The sequence below is a fragment of the Sorex araneus genome, chromosome 2 (genome assembly GCF_027595985.1).
Source record: "Sorex araneus isolate mSorAra2 chromosome 2, mSorAra2.pri, whole genome shotgun sequence".
NCBI classification, from domain to species: Eukaryota; Metazoa; Chordata; class Mammalia; order Eulipotyphla; family Soricidae; genus Sorex; species Sorex araneus.
Window position 1 is genome coordinate 218,650,479 of NC_073303.1, and position 21,177 is coordinate 218,671,655.

At 44.9% G+C, this 21,177-nt stretch overlaps 1 protein-coding gene across 1 annotated transcript; it reads left to right on the top strand.

Annotated features, from left to right (window-relative positions):
- Positions 1 to 1,089: 1,089 nt before the first annotated feature.
- Positions 1,090 to 10,648, top strand: LOC101551622 (retinol dehydrogenase 16-like). Its single transcript, XM_055127570.1, has 6 exons — positions 1,090 to 1,164; positions 6,494 to 6,809; positions 7,868 to 8,126; positions 9,014 to 9,177; positions 9,892 to 10,121; positions 10,377 to 10,648. The coding sequence occupies exons 2-5, from the start codon at positions 6,497 to 6,499 to the stop codon at positions 10,107 to 10,109; spliced, it is 954 nt and encodes a 317-aa protein (XP_054983545.1). The 5' UTR covers positions 1,090 to 1,164; positions 6,494 to 6,496; the 3' UTR covers positions 10,110 to 10,121; positions 10,377 to 10,648.
- Positions 10,649 to 21,177: the final 10,529 nt, after the last annotated feature.

The following is a 21,177-nucleotide window of genomic DNA, read 5'->3' on the forward strand; positions in this document are numbered from 1 at the left end:
GACTGTAATTATGGACATGAGACCCATAATTAGCCTACTATAAATCACTGAACTTCAGTCAATAAAAATAAAAAAGACGGCCACTCTCCAACAAGATGTGACCCCAGTGGCCGCACACGTGGGGCCCCTCCGTTGCTGAACGCCCATGATCCCGGAGGCTAACTAACTACTTTTGCCACCAGCGGCTTCTTGCAGAAATGCCAGTATACTGTGAACTAATCTATGGCTCCATGCCACCCCGGGAAGGGAAAGGTTTTTATCTCTCGGCCTTTTCTTTCCTTGTGGCAGTGTGGCAACCGCCACCTTATAAGGCCCACTAAGCAGAGGTACGAGTTTGCAATGATGCAATTTCTGGCAGAAATTTCTCTGGACTTCATCAGTAAAATACAAGAAATCCAAACCATATGCTCTTCATTCTCAGCAATGGAAAACAAATTATTAAATGCTGACTTTTCGGCAGGTCTGATTTTGGGGGGAAATTCCAAATAATAAGAGTGAGTTTTCTGTTGAAATAGTGACTGTAATCAAAGTAAAGAGAAAGTAAAGTGAAAATCATCAGCCACAGAGCCGGGAGGTGGGGATGGAATGGGAGGTATCCAGGGGTTCTTGGTGGTGGAACATGTGCACTGGTGAAGGGATGGGTGTTTGATCATTGCATGACTGAGACTTAAGCCGAAAAGCTTTGTAACTTTTCACATGATGATCCAATAAAAAAATTAAAAATAAAATACAAAAATAAACAAGCCATCTTACAAATCAATGAACATCAATCAATCAATAAAAATAAAGTTAAAGTTGAGTGAGCAAGAAAATATAGTGGAATTAAAGAACAGGTGTGAATTCCCCTGAATTTCCATCCAATTCAAAGTGATTTTTTGCTACTGCACAGCTGTTTTTCTTCAGAAGAACTTACTAGGTGGGGAAGGGAATCAATGGTCTGGGTCAGGGACAATCTTAGCTGTGCCTCTAGGACTGTTACAGCAGCGAACCAGCAGGGGGGCAGTAGGCTCAGCTTTACCAAACAAGAGGGTCACCTGATACTTTAGCAGATAAGAATACCACCCTCCCCCAGGGGTGAAAGGTCAGTGTCACGCAGGGCTCCACAGAGCTTCCGTGGACAAGACTCGACTTCTGGCACCTACGTGAGACCCTGGCAGATCCCAGGTGAGTGAGGGTCCGTCTCGGCTCCTTTTCCCCCTCCTCCTCTCCACTGAGCACCTGTCAGCTCTGACATGGCAACGGACTCTGCACCCCCGACACCCACACCCACACGGACCCGTGTTCTCCGACTGTGGGAGTCAGAGTGACGCTCTAGCCTGGGGGTGGGAGCCCGTTGGCTCCCGGGCATTTATGTGTTATGAATTGTTATGAATTGTTATCTGAGACAGTTTCTGCAGCTCCTTCCCAGACCCCCGGAGGAAGGCCCAGTCCCTCTAGGGTTGGCCTGTGTCCTGAGACCGGGATGACCCAGGCTTCCTGCTTCCCTCAGCCTCCCTGCGCTGGGCCAGGACTGGGAGGAGGGTCCTGGGTCCCCAGGCTACAGGAGAGAGTGGCTTCCGGGAAGCAGAGGGAACTCCCGTCCTTTGCACTCAAACTCTCAGGCCTGCAGGGAGCCAGCAGAAAAAGTGGACATAACCCTGCACCGCTTTGTGTGTGCTCAAAGGTCTGCGGGCGTTGACAGCTGTGTGGGGACCTGTCCCCCTGCTTCCTCCATGGTTCCAGAGAGCAGAGATAGTAGGGCAGAGAGGGGACACCTGGAACAGGAAAAGGTTCCTTGTTCAGACCTATCCCCGTCTGCTGCTCCCCTTGAATGAAACCTCTTCTGGCGTACGTATCAGATCTGACACACACTTAACTCCCTTTCCTTTGGCTTAGCCCCCCTCCCTATTTGGGTGAGGTTCTGAAACCCCATTTCTTTGCAGGTCGGCTACCCAGACAGTGTCAGTGTCTGCATGCTGTGGGAAGTGACTTGGGCTTGTGTGGGTTGGCCGGGCAGAGAGGGGCAGTGGCACCACTTGGGGTGGCAAAGATTGAGACAGGGCAACTCAGGGAGATTGTTCACTTTGTGTCTGTCCCTCAGCCACTCTCGGGCACTCAGAAAAGCTTCCCTAATGCCTGCACCCCACATTTCCTCATTCTCTCCAGCTCCTTCTCTGACGTCAACACGCTCTGCTGACCTCAGTCCCCATTTGCAAACGAACTCCCCATTCCTTGCCTTCTTTTGCTGACGGGGACCGGGTGTCTCAAGGTGTTTATGTGTGAGCCAGATGGGAAGCCCAAGTACACAGGTGTAAAAAACTAAAGCACGCTGAGCAGCGTGTGCACTCGCGGGCTCTCCAGTTGGCTCTGTCTCACTGCCCGCTTTTGGTGCTCTGGAACCGTTGTGTGTGCTGTCGGTCAAGGGCAGGCAACGGAAGGAAGAAGGCCAAACTGCTTGCTCAATCAGTTTATTTCATTCTTTCTCTCTGCTTCTCTCCCGGCTTTGAATCTCTCTCTGGATCTGTGGATCTGGCCCCCCAGCCCACTCTTACAGCCTAGTTAAATCCCCCCAGCATGTACACATAGGTGTACACATAGGTGTGGTCACAATCAATAGGGGTAAGGTTCCTTTCCCTCAGGGGATGCTTCTTCTAGGACTGATTCTCTCTCTTTCAGCAGGAGGATCCACCCAAGGGCGGAGTCCCATCAGTGCGTTTCTCCTCTCCTCATCCAGCAAACATATAAGCATTCACAATATTAATCATTTTGTATGCACACAATAAGAGATGCATTAAAGCTTATAGAATTGCTCTCCTGGGGCCATCTCAATCTCAGACTGCAGTGCTCAGGGCAACATCTTGCCACAGACTCAGACTACAGCACTCAGGCCAGATTAATCATTCCTCACCCTAGCAGGGTCTGAATCTAGTTATCACTGTTTGGATCATGACAGCATTTGTCCATGATCAAGCTCTTAACTTATAGTTAATCATTAGGCACTTTGGCCAGACTCATCTCGATGCCAGGGTAGCACACAACTCACCACTTGCCCTGGATCCTTCTCGTCCCTCGTCAGGACCCTGCTTTTGGGGATGCTAGGAAGTAAGGGCAGCTGAGGCTTAGGTCGAGAGAACAGATGTCCTGGAGGAAAATATCATGTAGAGTCAAATGACTCACAGGTTACAAAAGCATAGCATTTGCTAAGTGTCCATACAAAAGGACATGGCTCTGAATAAACTATGCAAAGGACTCAAAGAGAAGAGAAAAACAATATTTACAAGTCAACAGAACACTAAGAAAGAAGCTACAAATAAACACAGAGGAATGGGAGCACTGTAACAGGAGTAACCCTGTTAGTTTAGTAACCTAAACTACCGGAGGTTATGTTATCCTACACACAGGGAGCGCCTTTTAGTGTCACACAGCTCATACTTTGATTTATTCATGATTTCAGGGAGCCCAGAACTGATCAGGAGAATGTGCTGAATCATGAGTTCTGGACATAGGTTCCAATATGCATATATTTCCGGGCGTGGGGACGTTAGATGGAAAGATAGAGAAGGGTTAGGGGGATCAGAGAGCGTATTTGAGGAAACACGTTGAGAGTTCTTGGGAATCGGACAGCATGGATTAGAACTGGCCAACGTGACACAGAGACTTTCCTCTCAAACTGTAGGTCACACCTCACAGAGGGGCCACGTAATTTGTTTTTAATTTTGTGAAACTTTATTGAGATATACCAATAGTATGCTTGAGAACCCTGAATCCTAAAATTCAGACACAGTAAGCAAAATCATGGTTATCCAAAATGGAAATGAGAAAAGGCAGATTTGCAGTGTATGAGGAGCCACTATCCTAACTTGCAGAACTAACTAAAAATGGATAATTTTTCCTTTTTAGTATGCATCTTTAACAACATATTGTTACCAATATTCTTAGATTAAACTATTTTCTTCGTGTTTTTCCAATTTCTATTTGTGCCTGTACATGAAGGTGAATGTCTGAATGGCAAAAAAACCAATGTAGGTCAAAGATAGTTACTTACCTGCTAACTATAATTTTCTATTATTTTCCTTGAGGCTGACCTCTTGCGATATTGAGTCAAGACCTCCTCATATTTCAAATCTTCTGATTTCAATTTCTATTTACCTTTCACAAGTAGTCTTTTGTCACCTTCACTTTCTTCTATTATTATTAGTGCATTACCGTGAGATAAAGTTACAGACTTACAAGTTTTCGTCCTTACGTTTTAGTCATACAATGATCGAGTACCCATCTGTAGGATAACATAGCCTCCGGTAGTTTAGGTTTATTGGGTTACTCCCGTTACAGTGCTCCTATTCCTCTTTTTTTATTTGTAGCTTCTTTCTTAGTGTTCTGTTGACTTGTAAATATTGTTTTTCTCTTCTCCTTGAGTCCTTTGCATAGTTTATTCAGAGCAATGTCCTTTTTGTATGGACACTTAGCAAATGCTATGCTTTTGTAACCTGTGAGTCATTTGACTCTACATGATATTTTCCTCCTGGGCATCTGTTCTCTCGACCAAAGCCTCAGCTGCCCTTACTTCTTAGCACCCCCAAAAGCAGGGTCCTGACGAGGGACGAGACGGACCCAGGGTAAGCGGTGAGTTGTGTGCTACCCTGGCATCGAGATGGGCCTGGCCAAAGTGCCTAATGCTTAACTATAAGTTAAGAGCTTGATCATGGGCAAATGTTGTCATGATCCAAACAGTGATAACTAGATTTGTACCCTGCTAGGGTGAGGAATGATTAATCTGGCCTGAGTGCTGTGGTCTGTGCTTGTGGCAAGATGTTGCCAGGAGAGCTGCCTTGCAAACCTCAATGTATCTCTTGCTATGTCCATGCATAAATAACTAGTATTAAGATGTTAATGAGTGTTTGGAATGGGGAGAGGAGAAAAAACCCTTAAAAGGTATTTTGCCTACTGGCAGTCAGGAAGGGCTTTGAAAGTCCCCTAGGTTGTGTTCCCTTTAAACCTGACAGCCCAGGAAGGGCTTTATTATGTTGATTTTGCTACCTGGCTAGGTGTAACCTAGGGTCAAGGGTGAGAGGAAAAAGGGAGGAGAGATGGAAAGAGGCTGCAGTAGATCCAGAGAGAGGCCAGAGCTGGGGTGCAGGAGATGAAAAAGATGGAAGATTGAATAAAGGGTAACTAATCCGCAACTAACTTGGTCCTCGTTCTTCCTTCGCCTTTCCTTGACCACCGGCCATCCCGATCCAGTCCCACACACTGAGGTTCCAGAGCACCGAACGTGGGTGGTGAGACAGAGCTGCCCGGAGAGCCCGCAAGTGCACGTGCCCCTCGGCGAGCCTTAGTTTTTTACACCCATCCCTCCACCAGTGCCCATTTTCCACCACCAATGGTCCCAGCATCCCTCTCACCACCCCTACCCTGTCCCCTTCACCCCACCTTGCCACTGTGGCAGGGCATTCCCTTTTGTCTCTCTCTCTTTTAGGGTGTTGTGGTTTGCTATAGAGGTATTAAGTAGGCATCATGTTCAGTCTATAGTCTATTTTCAGCCCATATCTCCCATCCCTAGTGAGCCCACCTAGCACCCTTTGCTTGGTGATCCCTTCTCTATAGAGCTGCTTCTTCACTTATCTTGTGAGGTCAGCTTCCATGCTGTGGAATATTCCTCCTGGTACTTATCTCCACTATTCTTGGGTGGTAGTCTCTCATTCTGTTACTTTATATTCTAAATATGAGTGCAATCTTTCGTTGTCAGTCCCTCTCTTTCTGACTCATTTCACTTAACATGATACTTTCCATGTTGATCCACCTATATGCAAATTTCAGGACTTCATCTTATCTAACAGCTGCATAGTATTCCATTGTGTAGATGTACCAAAGTTTCTTTAACTAGTCATTTGTTCTTGGGCACTCGGGTTTTTTCCAGATTCTGACTCTTATGAAGAGTGCTACAATGAACATATAGGTACATAAGTCACTTTTACTGTACTTTTTTTCGATATCTGGGATATATTCCCAGGAGTGGTAATCTCGGGTCAAATGGGAGCTCAATTTCTAATTTTTTGAGATACATCCATAAAGTTTTCCAAAAGGGTTGAACCAGTCGGCATTCCCACCAGCAGTGAAGGAGAGTCCCTTTCTCCCCACATCAGAGCCAACACCGGTCACTTTTCTTCTTTTGGATGTGGGCCACTCTCTGTGGGGGGTCACATAATTTTTAATATTTTTGTTTTAAAATAAATTATTAGCAGTAAATGGTTGGTTTGTACACCTGTGTTATAGACCAACAGACCCTAGGGTTGTGTAAAACTTTTTTTTCAAAAGAGGTCATAAACAGAAATAGTAAGCCTGAGACAGAGTACAAAGAGAGGGGGAGGCAGACGCTACTGGAGCACAGGGGAACAGAAACTGGGAGCAGATCCTGGAGGCTGGACTACAGACACACGTCTGCATGGGCATCGTCACTTGTCTGCACACAGGCCTGTCGTTAGTCCTTCCTGGGTCTGTCTGTCTCTTTCTGCAGGCCATGTGGCTGTACCTGGGGGCCCTGGTGGCTCTGTACCACCTTGTGCGCTGGTACCGGGAGAGGCAGGTGGTGAGCCAGCTGCGGGACAAGTACGTCTTCATCACGGGCTGTGACTCGGGCTTCGGCAACCTGCTGGCCAGGCAGCTGGACCTGCTGGGCTTGAGGGTGCTGGCTGCGTGTCTGACCGAGACGGGGGCCGAGTCTCTGAAGGCCAAGACTTCCGACAGGCTGGAGACGGTGATCCTGGATGTCACCAAGTCAGAGAGCATCGCTGCGGCCACCCAGTGGGTGAAGGAGCACACGGGAGACACAGGTACCATGCACTGCTGGGTCAGTGTCTGAAGGGGACTCACAGACTGTGCTCCTTGGCAGAATCCCAGGGGCTTTCAGCACTTGAGCCTGTGAGCTTTGCTCACTCACCGACTCCCCAGCCTGAACCTCTGCTCCATGCATTGACCCGATCCCTGGACTCTGGGAAGAATTTGGCCGATGAGACAGGACAGCCTTCCTGTCTGTGCTTAAATCCTCAAAGGAAATCTCTTTTCTTGATGAGAATGTTGGGGTTCAATTGGGCTGCTTTCAGGTGGTCATGGAGCAGGGGTCAACAATCAGTCTAGGCTACAACCTCTCAGTATTTTCTTTGTTGTTACTTATGACCCAATAGCCTACTGGTCAGAATGCCACTTATTGTCATCTGATATCATAGAACTTTCCAACAAATGGCAAAATAATTTGGAAATCAGTTTTTCCAGCTTATTGGAACAATCATTGTTAGTTTGCATCCGAATCTTCAGCATCTTTCAGTATGGTGCTAAGGCCCTCTTGAACTCACTGGTGCCACATGCCTTCTATGCACTGACTTTCTCATGGATTAATGCAAACTCTACCTGGTGTCCTCTCTCTCACACACACACTCTGTGTCTCTCTGTCTATCTCTGTTTCTCTCTGTCTCAGTGTTTCTCTCTCTGTCTCTGTCTCTCTTCAGTCTGTCTCTCTGTCACTGTCTCTATTTCTCTCTCTCTTCCTCTCTCTCTCCCTCTCCTCCCTATCTTTCTTTCTCACCCACCATCTCGCTGCCTCTTTGAAACTCATAGTTATGGCACACCGACTGCTGAGCCTGTCTAGACATGTAGAAATTCAGGGGGACATTTTTAAAGAACAGCCACAACTTTGGTGTGTAACACCCAAAGGCTCAGGCCTTCTCTGTCCTCCAGCAGCCAACGGGCCATAGCTACAGCCCTGGCCATGGTCTTTCTGTTTTCTGCATTCCCAGTACAATCTCTCTGTGACCTCCCAAGGAGGATCTGGGGACCCCAGCTGTGGCCTCCCTCCAGGCATAGCACACTGTGGCTCTGCATCCCCTGTGTCCAGGTCTCTGGGGTTTGGTGAACAACGCGGGCATCACAGTGCCCTCAGCTCCCAATGAGTGGCTGACCAAACAGGACTTCATGAAGATACTGGACGTGAACCTGCTGGGGGTGATCGAGGTTACCCTGAGCCTGCTGCCCCTGCTTAGGAAGGCCAGGGGCCGCGTGGTCAATGTCTCCAGTGTCGGGGGGCGTCTGTCCCTTTTCGGCGGTGGCTACTGCATCTCCAAGTATGGCATTGAGGCCTTCTCGGATTCCCTCAGGTAAGGACAGAGCAGACTGTGTCTATGCTGCAAAGGAGACTTTCCCAGGGGGTCCTTCCATCACCCACTTGCAGCCTCTTCCTTCTTGATCCCTCTGAGTTCCTAGCGCTATTGCTCTGGGATGTTCCTTTCTACATTCTGACATCCAGATGGAGCCTTGACCTGTAAAGTCTGATCTCATATATCTTTTTCTGGAGGTGGTCTCAACATAAAAGGGAACTGGAACTCTGACATTGGTTTCATGACTAAGACACAGGAGACTGTGAGGTGCGCTTAGAGCCTTTGACTGTCTTTGGTGCATATTCCTGAGTAATCCCATGAGTGCAAACTAAAAGTGAAGACAGGACAGCTTCTTCCCTGGCCTAACAGTGTGAGAGTTGAGAAAGGAGCAGCTATGGTTGTGGTATATTCACCTCCTGGGGCATAATGCCAGCTGCAATCCAGACAGGCCTGGAAGAAGTTCTGAGTTGAGAATTGTAGCACTGGACTTGTAGGTCAGGAAGCTGCCTGAGTGAGAGATGTGGTCGGCCTAGACCAAGGGTTAGAGTGATTGACAGCAGAGGTTGCTTGTGTCATTTATGGAACAATAGAAGTGGAAATAGCAGATGATATGATTAAAAATTGTGATTTATTGCAGAGAACAATAATCTACTATTAATGCTTCTGATCCATGAGATATTTGGGGAAATGTGTTAATCCTTGTGTAGAGACTACATCATCAATCCTGCCATTCTCCCCTAGTGTCAAAATCTAAACTTTGACTTTCCACACTTTTCACTTATACCACCTCTGTGCTGGCTGAGATTAGGTGGCTTATGTTAATTTGTGTTTTATGTTTTTCTGTCACCCAAAGCACCAAACCTTATTCTTCTCTGGTGTGTTTTTAGGAGAGAAGTCTCATTCTTTGGGATGAAAGTGGCTGTCATTGAGCCTGGTTCCTTCAAAACTGATGCATCCAAACCTGAGGTCTTTACTAAGTCTCACCAGAATGCATGGGATCAATGCAGTCCAGAGGTCAAGGACATTTATGGGGACAAATACCTGGCATCCAGTGAGTGAATTTTGGACTGTGGGCAGAAAGCAAGTCATTGTCTAAAAGGCTGGGTCCTTTATGAATGTCAGCATAGGTCCTTGTCTAAGTCAGATACACCAACAGCTGGGGACTTTTACATTCATCTTCATGACCTTGTCGTTATGAAGTAGGCAAGGCATGAATCCAGGCTTGTTAGTCTTAAACCACTCTCTCATTAGAACTTACTCTTTGGAAAAACTGGAGCCTGATACAAGAGGACTCTCTTGAATTCTAAGCAATTGTTGTGTGAGTAGCTGACTTTAGGAAATAGATTTGTAATGTTCGTTGGCACTTCCAGGCCATGCAATAAAATATTTCCTGAATTTCAATGAGAGTATCAGCGTGTGGTGATTACTCTTGGATTAGATTTGGGAATTTCAGAGGAAATCCAAGTAAGTGATGTGTAGCAGGTTTTTGGGAGGGAGAAGCAATTATTAACAATAATCAGTGGATGAATCAGAAACTTAAAAATTGGAGGGGCTGGAGATATAGCGCAGCATGTAGGGTGTTTGCCTTGTGTGCGGCCAACCCGGGTTTAATTCCCAGCATCCCACATGGTCCCCTGAGCACCACCAGGATAATTCCTGGATGCAGATCCAGGAATAACCCCTTTACATCACCGGGTATGACCCAAAAAAAGCAAAAAATAATGGGAATAAGAAATATATTTAAGTGATCTTTCTTCCTGCATAGAGTATGAGCTTTTTCAGAAGACACTGCCGCAGTTGTGTGAGGATCTGACATTGGTGACAGACTGCATAGAGCATGCCCTGATCTCCTGTCACCCTCGCACACGATACTCAGCTGGCTGGGATGCCAAATTCATCTTCATCCCCCTGAGTTACATGCCCACCTTTCTGGCGGATGCCTTCTTCGAATGGAAAGCCACAAGACCGGCCAAGGCCCTGTGAAGCCTACGTAAGGTGAATCATAGTATGGGATTATATATTGAATGAGTGGTGAGTAGAAAGAAGAAGGGCGCTCTCAATCCCCAGCATCTCTTCCTTCATTCCTTCTCAGTGTCTCATGAGACATTATGCATTCTGGAGTTTTAGGAACAAAGAAACCACCTTTATTTGGCTGAAGAACAGGGACCCACTAGCACATACCTGTGACCTTTCTTGAGTGGAGGTTCTAAAACCCATGACCTTTTTCCCTGAAGGATTTCTCTTTTGCAGGGAGTGAACAACTGATGGGGCTCAGCCCTAGCTGCTCTGCATCACCTGTCTCCTGTGCCTCACCCAGGGAAAGCCTAGAGATGGACGTATGATGGATGAGAAGAGTATCCGTCTGCAACGGAGATGCCCACTGGCAGCGTGCAGGTGTGGAGGCTTCCCATCTCGACCCCTCAGCCTCAGGTGCCTAACTTTGGGTGCCTGTCACCCAGACGTCTCTGGATTCCTGGCCCTGCACATTGGCTACAGGAATCAAAGGACACAGCAAGGAAACAACTGGTGTGAAGGGCATCATTATGCAAAGTAGAACATTATCCAAAGTGTTCAATAAAATTATGTTTATTGTCCAAAGAAACACCTGAGGCCTCTATTTTAATTCATTTTAATGTAGAAGGTAGATGGGAAACCTCCCCCTTTCCCCTATGGCTAAGGAATTCTTAAAAGTAATCAAACCAACAGCCTCAAGGCTACAAACAGTCCACCTGTGAGCTCCGGATCCCGATTAAGACTTCAGCTGGCACCAACTGAACCTGAGAAGGCTGGAGCCCCTTGGAGAGAAGCTGCAGCAGGAACAAAGGCCAAGGAAAGGGATTACTTGAAGCAAAGGCCTAGGAACGGCCTTAGGAATTCTAAAATTTTAATTTTTTTTTTTTTGCTTTTTGGGTCACACCCAGCGATGCTCAGGGGTTACTCCTGGCTTTGCACTCAGGAATTACTCTGGCGATGCTTGGGGGACCATATGGGATGCCGAGGATCGAACCCGCGTCGGCCGCGTGCAAGGCAAACGCCCTACCCGCTGTGCTATCGCTCCTGCCCCAGGGAATTCTAAAATTTTAATAATTAGGTTAGGAGAGATTTCTGCCAAGGAGAGATTTCTACCCCTTCATGGGAAAGGGGAGGAGCCGGTCTTTCTTCTCCCCCGCCTTGACAGGACCCTGAGGTGATGCCCACAGATGGCCCTCTGCCTACTGAGTCAGCTCATTAACAGCCACGATTCCAGAGACACACAAACGTTTCTCGGAATGGAGCGGCTCTTGACAGACAGTCTGAGGACTTTGCATTAAGACACCTTCACCGGGCCACCCCAGACGGGAGTGGATGCTGTCCCTCCGCTTGTTCACTGGGGATCTCGCGCCTGCCATCTTCAGAATATTGGAAAATTTAGGTATGGGCCAGGAGTGACGACACATGCCGGGCCTCATGAGATATAGTGGAGCCAGTCCTTCTCCTCCCCCACCCTGACAGGACCCAAGATGCCGACAATTAACGCCCTCCCCCCCACACACAAACGCCTGCAATGCTACTTATTAAGCTCCGTAATGGTCATGATCCCAGTGACACACAAATGAATCTTGGAACCTAGTGGCTCTTGGCAGAAATCTCTCCTGACCTAATTATTAAAATTTTAGAATTTCAATATCCGTTCAGCCACTCTCGCGGCAACACAACATCATATGTTATTCATTACCAGCAATAGCAAAACATTGTCTAATGTTGCCTTTTCAGCACGTCTGAGTGTTGGGGGGAAATTCCGTATAAACTTGGTGGGACTGGTGTCAAAATACTGAATGTAATCAACGTAGAGAGATAGTAATGTGGAAATTCTCTGCCACAGAGGTAGGAATAGGGGTGGGACTGGGGTTATAAGGGTGGTGGAAAATGTACACTGGTGGTGGAAAATGTACACTGGTGAAGGGATGGGTGTTTGGGTGTTTGAAAATTGTATTATTGACACTCAAACACAAAAGCTTTCCAACTGTCCTCATGTTGATTCAATAAATAATTTTTTAAGTTGAAAATAAATAACATTTACCTGACAAGCCTGATGAAGGAGTTACTTCATCACTGAGGTCAGATGCTCAGGCCCAACTCTTTCCTCTTTCCCTCATGGTCTCTTGTGAGGCTTTCCGTTTACTTCCATCCCCCTGAGGAGGCAACACCTTTACTCTGGCCTGCGAGTTGCTGGTGTTCTTCTCCTTTCCTGGCTCATCCTTGTCTCTGGAACAACTCTAGCCCTTGTCTCCACTTTTTTAATGTGATTGTCTGAGTCTCTTAGAGTAAAATGCAGGTTCTCATGTACAACTGGAAAGTGCTCAGGAAATCCCCTGATTGTTTCTGAAGACTCCTTGGGGGCACATCATGAGACATCTAAGGCTCAGCTGGTCAGACCTTTCTCTAGTCTGTCTCTTCTTCAGCTCTCCTGAGTCTGGCTTTGACCTCTAGCCACAAGTCTGTGGGCATGAATCAGGGCGCTAGAAGCTGAAAGACTGTCAGTGGGATTGGAGAGACAGTAAAATCATTCTTAAACATGAACTGAAGTCAATTGCTGCATCTAAACCAACTCTGGAAAAAGTGATGTCCTACTTAAATAATAAATACCAAATGTTTATAACAATAATCTACATGGAGAAGGGCCAGAAAATTCATTGCATCAATAATTTCTCCAAATTTCATTCGAGTGAATTCTCCCATCAAAAGGCACAGAATGTCTGGTTACCAAGGAGACCACCTGCTACCCAGCGTTGGTGATGGGAACCACGTTGATGTGACTCCATAACAGCTTCTAGTTCCCCTTGGTCTTTAAGGGCCATTGCAATTTTCTTCCTTTCCCCTGAGAAGGCGTCTTTCAGTGTAAAGGATTGTAAGTTGAAGTTCTTTCTTTTTACTTACAACTTTCCATGTAGGGACTGGAGCAAGAGCACAGTAGGTAGGGCTTTTGCCTTGCACGCAGGCGATCCAGGTTGATTCCCAACATCCTATATGGTCCCCCGAGCACCACCAGGAGTAACCCTGAGCATCACTGGGTGTAACTAAAAAAAAAAAAAAAAAAAAAAAAACTTTCAATGTATCTTCCTATTTCCTTCTGGGTATAGATTTTTTTAAATTTTTAATTTGTGAATAACCGTGAGGGTACAGTTACAGATTTATAAATTTTTGTGCTCATGTTTCCCCCATACAATGTTCGAGAACCCATCCCTTCACCAGTGCCCATTCTCCACCACCAGTAAACCCAGCGTCCCTCCCACCCTCCCCAGTCCCATCTCCCCTCACCCCATACTGCCACTATGGCAGGGTATTCCCTTTCATTCTCTCTCTGATTCGGTGTTGTGGTTTGCAATAAAGGTGTTGAGCGACCATTGCGTTCAGTCTCTAGTCTACATTCGGCATGCGTCACCCCTCCCTCTGCATGACCTCCGACCACATTTTACTTGGTGTTCCCTTCTCTGAGTTGCCCAGAATGAGAGACCAGCCTCCAAGCCATGGAGTTAACATCCTAGTACTTATTTATACTATTCTTGGGTGTTAGACTCCTAGTCTATTATTCTATATTCCACAGATGAGTGCAATCTTTCTATGTCTGTCTCTCTCTTTCTGACTCATTTCACTTAGCATGATACTTTCCAAGCTGATCCACTTATATGCAAACTTCATGACCTCATTTTTTCTAACAGCTGAATAGTATTCCATTGTATAGATGTACCAAAGTTTCTTCAACCAGTCATCTGTTCTAGGGCACTCGGATTTTTTTTCCAGATTCTGGCTATTGTAAACAGTGCTGCAATGAACATATAAGTGCAGATGTCATTTCGACTATACTTTTTTGCTCCTCTGGGCTATATTCCCAGCAGTGGTATTGCTGGGTCAAATGGGAGCTCAACCTCTAGTTTTTTGAGAATCATCCATATTGTTTTCCAAAAGGGCTGAACCAGTCGGCATTCCCACCAGCAGTGTAGAAGAGTCCCTTTCTCCCCACATCCTCTCCAACAGCGGTTGCTTTTGTTCTTTTGGGTGTGTGCTAGTCTCTGCGGTGTGAGGTGGTACCTCATGGTTGTTTTGATCTGCATCTCTCTGATGATTAGTGATGCAGAGCACTTTTTCATGTGCCTTTTGGCCATTCGTATCTCTTCCTCGAAAAGTTTCTGTTCATTTCTTCGCCCCATTTTTTGATGGGGTTGGATGTTTTCTTCTTGTAGAGTTCAACAAGTGCTTTATATACCATTGATATCAACCCCTTATCTGATGGGTATTGTGTAAATATCCTTTCCCATTCTGTAGATAGTCTTTGTATTTTCGTCACTGTATCTTTTGCGGTGCAGAAGCTATTTAGTTTAATGTAGTCCCATTTGTTGACCTCTGTTTCTACTAGATTGCTTAGTTCCGTGTCATCTTTGAAGATACCTTTATCTTCAATATCGTGGAGGGTTTTGCCGACCTTGTCTTCAATGTACCTTATGGTTTGTGGTCTGATGTTGAGGTCTTTAATCCATTTTGATCTGACTTTTGTGCATGGTGTCAGGTCGATGTCTAAGCCCATTCTTTTACATGTGGTTGTCCAGTTGTGCCAGTACCATTTGTTAAAGAGGCTTTCCTTGCTCCACTTCACATCTCTTGCTCCCTTATCAAAGATTAGATGATTGTACATTTGAGGTTGTGTGTAGGGATATTCCACCCTGTTCCATTGGTCTGCAGCTCTGCCTTTGTTCCAGTACCATGCTGTTTTAATTGTTACCGCTTTGTAGTAGAGTTTAAGGTTGGGGAGGGTGATGCCTCCCATCATCTTTTTCCCAAGAATTGTTTCAGCTATCCGTGGGCGTTTATTGTTCCATATAAATTTCAGGATTGCTTGATCCGTTTCCTTGAAGAATTCCATGGGTATCCTTATAAGGATCGCATTAAATCTGTATAATGCTTTGGGGAGTATTGCCATTTTGACAATGTTTATTCTCCCTATCCATGATCAGAGGATATGTTTCCATTTCCTCATGTCCTCTTTTATTTCATGGTGTAGCGTTTTATAGTTTTCTTTGTAGAGGTCCTTTACTTCTTTAGTTAAGCTGATTCCAAGATATTTGATTTTCTGGGGCACAATTGTGAATGGGATTGCTTTTTTCATGTCCCTTTCCTCTGTCTCATTGTTCGCATATAGGAAGGCCATGGATTTTTGGGTATTGATTTTATAGCCTGCGACTTTACTGTACAGGTCAATTGTTTCTAAGAGTTTCTTACTAGAGCTTTTAGGCTTCTCTAGGTATAGTATCAGATCGTCTGCGAATAGTGAGAGCTTAATTTCTTCCTTTCCGATCTGAATCCCCTTAATATCTTTTTCTTGCCTGATGGCTATTGCTAATACTTCCAGTACTATATTAAAGAGAAGTGGCCCTCGTAGAAGAAAGGCCCTTAGTTTTTCTCCATTGATGATAATGCTTGCTATAGGTTCGTGGTAGATGGCTTTGACTATCTTGAGAAAAGTTTCTCCAAAACCCATTTTGGTGAGAGTTTTTATCATGAATGGGTGTTGGATCTTGTCAAATGCTTTCTCTGCATCTCTTGATATGATCATATGGTTTTTATCTTTACTTTTGTTGATATGATGGATTATGTTGATTGATTTCCGAATGTTAAACCATCCTTGCATCCCCAGGATGAATCCCACTTGGTCATGGTGTATGATCTTTTTGATGAGTTGTTGGATTCTATTTGCTAGTATTTTGTTGAGGATCTTCGCATCGGTGTTCATCAAAGATATTGGTCTATAGTTTTCTTTGTTAGTGGTGTCTTTGTTTGCTTTTGGTATTAGGGAGATACGTGCCTCATAGAAACTGTTCGGAAGAGTTCCTGTCTTTTCAATTTCCTGGAAAAGCTTGAGGAGAACTGGCAACAAGTCTTCTTTAAATGTTTGGAAGAATTCACCAGTGAATCCGTCTGGACCTGGGCTTTTGTTTTTGGGGAGACTTTTGATTACAGTTTCTGTTTCCTTGATATTGATGGGCTTATTCAGGTATTTCACGTCTTCTTTGGGAGATTGTAGGAGTCAAGGAATTCGTCCATTTCTTTTAGGTTCTCTTGTTTCGTGGCATACAGACTTTCAAAGTAGTCTCTGATGATCCTTTGAATCTCCTTGGTTTCTGTTGTGATGTCCCCCTTTTCATTTCTGATTCGGTTTATTAGGGTTTTCTCTCTTTCTTTCTTTGTGAGTCTTGCTAGCGGTTTATCAATCTTATTTATTTTCTCGAAGAACCAGCTCTTTGTTTCATTGATCTTTCGGATTGTTTTTCGGGTTTCCCTATCGTTAATTTCTGCTCTAAGTTTTATTATTTCTTTCCTTCGATCTGGTTTTGGTTCCTTTTGCTGGTCCTCTTCTAAGATCTTGAGCTGCGAAGTCAAGCTATCAATATAGGCCCTTTCTTCCTTTCTGAGGAAGGCTTGCAGAGCTATAAATTTTCCCCTTAACACAGCTTTAGCTGCGTCCCATAGGTTCTGGTAGCTTGTGTCTTCATTCTCATTTGTTTCGAGGTATCTCTTGATTTCTTCCTAAATTTCCTTCATGACCCACTCGTTGTTCAATAGTGAGTTGTTTAATTTCCAAGTGTTTGATTTGGTTCTCCACGTCTGTGCGTGATTAACTTCCATCTTCAGTGCATCATGGTCTGAAAAGATAGTTGATACAATTTCTTTCTTCCCGATTCTATTAAGGTATAATTTGTGGCCCAGAACGTGGTCTATTTTGGAAAACGTTCCGTGTGAGCTGGAAAAGAATATGTATTCTTTCTTTTTGGGGTGTATAGCTCTGTATAGGTCTATTAGCCCTGTCTCCTCCATTTCTTCCTTCAGGGCCATCGTTTCCTTGCTGAGTGTTGTTCTTGTCGATCTATCCAGAGGTGATAAGGCAGTGTTGAAGTCTCCAACTACTATCGTGGTGTTAGTTATGTCCTCCTTAAATTCTGTTAGGAGTTCTTTTAAGTATTTAGCTGGTCATTCATTAGGTGTGTATACGTTTAAGAGTGTGATTTCTTCCTGTTGTACATATCCCTTGATGAATAGAAAATGACCTTCACTGTCCCTTTGATCTTTTTCAGCCTGAAATCTATGCTATCCGATACTAGTATGGCCACCCCCGCTTCTTCTTCTTTTTTTTTTTTTTGAGGGAGCTGTTTGCTTGCAGGATTGTTTTCCATCCTTTGATTTTGAGTCTGTGTTTGTTCTGACTATTCAGATGTGTTTCTTGTAGGCAGCAGAAAATTGGGTTTAGCTTCCGAATCCATTTTGCCACTCTGTGCCTCTTGATTGGTGCATTTAGACCGTTAACATTAAGAGAAATTATTATCATGGGATTTTGTGTCATTTTTCTGTAGGGTTTGTTGTTCTTGTAGGTTTTTTCCTTGTCTTATAGTAGCCCTTTGAGTCCTTCTTTTAAATTTGGTCTTGAGTCTATGAAGTTCCTGAGCTGTTGCTTGTCCGTGAAATAGTGTATGGTTCCTTCAAGTTTAACTGAGAGTTTAGCTGGGTAGAGTATTCTTGGTGAGGCATTCATTTCATGAAGTTTTTTCACTATATCCCACCATTGTCTTCGGGCTTGGAGGGTTTCTTCTGATAGGTCTGCTGTGAATCTAAGGGGTGCTCCTTTGTATATGATCTCCTTCTTTGATCTGGCTGCTTGCAGTATTGTGTCTCTATCCACGGCATCCATCATTCTGACTATGATATGCCTTGGGGATTTTCTATTTGGGTCCCTTTTAGCTGGCACCCTTCGGACTCCTTGGATCTGGATGTCCGCATTCTCTAGCTCTGGGCAATTTTTAGCAATGATGTCTTTAATGGTGTTTTTTTCATTGGGATTGGTTCCGTGTGGTTCCGGCACTCCCATGATTCTTATGTTGTTTCTCCTGAGGTCATCCCCTAGGACTCTAATTCGCTCTAGAGCCATTTTGAGGTCTTTTGCCATTATTTGTTGTTCCCTATATGCTTTGTGCAGCTCATCTTCAAGCTCACTGATTCTGTCTTCGGCTGTAGTCATTCTACTATTGAGGGCTCCTAGGGAGTTTTTCATTTCATCTACTGATTCTTTTAGTTGTGTGACTTCTGTTCGTAGCTTTGAAATTTCTGCTCTCATTTTTTTCTTGGATTATCTTGGTGGAGCGTTCCAATGCTGCATCCATATCCTCCCTTAATTTATTGGAAGTTCATTCCATAGTTGCTGTGAGTTCGTGAACCATCCTCACAATTTCCTCTCTGAATTCTTTATCCGAGAGGAGGTTGTATTTCTGGGAAGTTGCTTCTGAGGTTAGTGAGATATTTTCTTGGCTCTCTTCTAGTGGTGGGGATTTTCGCTGTTTCTTCATGATGTTATGGGCTTTACTATCCGGTGCTCTCCTTAGCTTGGGAGGGGCCTCAACTGAAGATGTGTGGCTATGCACTTTTTACAAAGGACTTTTAAGTGCAACTTGATGTGTTCACTGACAGTTTTTGTGAAATTAGGATAGGCTAAGTTACTTGACTATTAACATATAGTGACTAAGATGACCAGAGAATTCTTCAGAGGAGTGGGTTCTATCAATTGTGGCCAAAGCACAATGCATGGAATGGTAAAAATGGTAGTAAAAAAAAAAAAAAACTGCATGGCTCCGGAAAGAGGCCACGCCCACTATTGAGGCCACGCCCCCTACGGTGAGGACACGCCCCTAATTGGCGGGGGCCAAGAGGTGCCAGGCGAGGTGGGGGCGTCAGGGCGAGCCCCAAACAGCGGCGGACAGGGGGCGGGGAAGGGGTCTGTGTATAGATTTTTGCGTGAAAATCTTATAAATTTTATGTCAGCTCTTTGTACATGAGGTTTGGTTTCCTCCCTTAACGTTTTAAGTAATCCCTCTGTTTCATACAATTTTTATTACAAACCTTCCTGGTGCTGTGTTTCATTTCTTTGGTACCCTTTAGGCCTCTTAAATCTGTGCACGTAGCTCCCTCCGGTGACTGGGAAAGTTCGAAGCTATTCTCTTCAATCAGTCACTCTTTCTCTTTTTCTTCCCCTACAGAATCCCTACATCTCTTCTGGTCCTTTCTCAACATCAGTCGCCCTCAAATAGACTGTTTTCCTGAGGTCCTTCGGAGACACTGCTGAGAGCTTTGGTAAATTGGAGGACTTACTAGGACTTCGGTCCCCAACTGCTAAAGCCACGGTTTTTTCATTATTCTTAGTGCTCTGTGGGTGCTGCATATGGAAGGTTGAATTTTGCGTCATTTGGTCAGTGACCCAGTATGCTCAGAAGTGACTGTGTCCTCAGAAATCACTCCTGGCATTGCTCGGGGAAAAACGATGGGATGCCGGATCAAAGCAGGGTCCACCACACGCAAGGTAAAAGCCTTACCTCTGTGCTATCACTCCTACTCCTCTATTTTAAAGATAAAATATCAAGTGAGGCTTTTTGTTTCCTGAATGGGAAAGAACACATACTGATTTTGAGACGGTAGCTGTGAATTGGTCAGGGCTTTTAAGTTAGGGTTTGAGAATGAATCGAGAGTCTGTGGTGTTGGGGCCAGAGACAGAGTCTAGAGGGTCAGGGGCTTGCTCTGCAGAGGAAAACCTGGCGTGAGTACCAGCACCCGCCAGGAGTGATCCCTGAGTGCAGAGCCAGGAGCAACTCTTGAGCACTGCCAGGTGTGATGCCCCTCCCCCCACAGAAAAGTATTGGTGTATATACACAATTGAATACTGTGCATCTTTAATGGATGCATCTAATGGATGCTAGAGTGAGACAAGAAATAGACACAGAATAATCTCTCATATGTGGGGCTTAAAGATCCACAACAAGGAATCTACAAAGGGGCCAAACAGGAGAACTGATCCACACCATTGAGAAGATGGGGGAGAAAGGTTTAAAAGGGCTTCAGGGTCCTTAGGGGAGGGTAATGGGTACACTGGTGATAGGTGTGGGACAGTAATTATGAACATGAGAAGCTGTAATTAGCCTACTATAAATCACTGAACTTCAGTCAATAATAATAAACAAGCCGGCCACTCTCCGCCAAGATGTGACCCCAGTGGCTGCACGCGTGGGGCCCCTTCGTTGCTGAACGCCCATGATCCCGGAGACTAACTAACTGCTTTTGGCACCAGCGGCTTCTTGCAGAAATGCCTGTATACACTGAACTAATCTATGGCTCCATGCCACCCCGGGAGGGGAAAGGTTTTTATCTCTCGGCCTTTTCTTTCCATGTGGCAGTGTGGCAACCACCACCTTATAAGGCCCACTAAACAGAGGTACGAGTTTGCAATGATGCAATTTCTGGCAGAAATTTCTCTGGACTTCGTTACTAAAATACCAGAAATCGAAAACCATATGGTCTTCATTCTCAGCAAAATATTAAATGCTGCTTTTTCAGCAGGTCTGATTTTGGGGGAAATTTCCAAATAATAATAGGGAGTTTTCTGTTGAAATATTGAATGTAATCAAAGTAAAGAGAAAGCAAAGTGAAAATCATCAGTCACAGAGCTGGGAGGTGGGGATGGAATGGGAGGTATCCTGGGGTTCTTGGTAGTGGAACATGTGCACTGGTGAAGGAATGGGTGTTTGATCATTGTATGACTGAGACTTAAGTCAGAAAGCTTTGTAACTTCTCACATGGTGATTCAATAAAAAAAAATTTAATAAAATAAAATAATAAACAAGCCATTTTACAAATCAGTAAGCTTCAATCAATCAATAAAAATAAAGTTAAGGTTGAGTGATAAAGAGAATATAATGGAATTAAAGAACAAATGTGAATTCCCCTGAATTTCCAATTCAAAGTGATTTTTTGCTACAGCACAGCTGTTTTCCTTCAGAAGACCTTGCTAGGTGGAGAGGGGAATCAATGGTCTGGGTCAGGGACAATCTTAGCTGTGCCTCTAGGACTGTTACAGCAGTGAACCAGCAGGGGGCAGTAGGCTCAGCTTTACCAAACAAGAGGGTCACCTGATACTTTAGCAGATAAGAATATCACCCTCCCCCAGGGGTTCAAGGTCAGTGTCACTCAGGGCTCCACAGAGCTT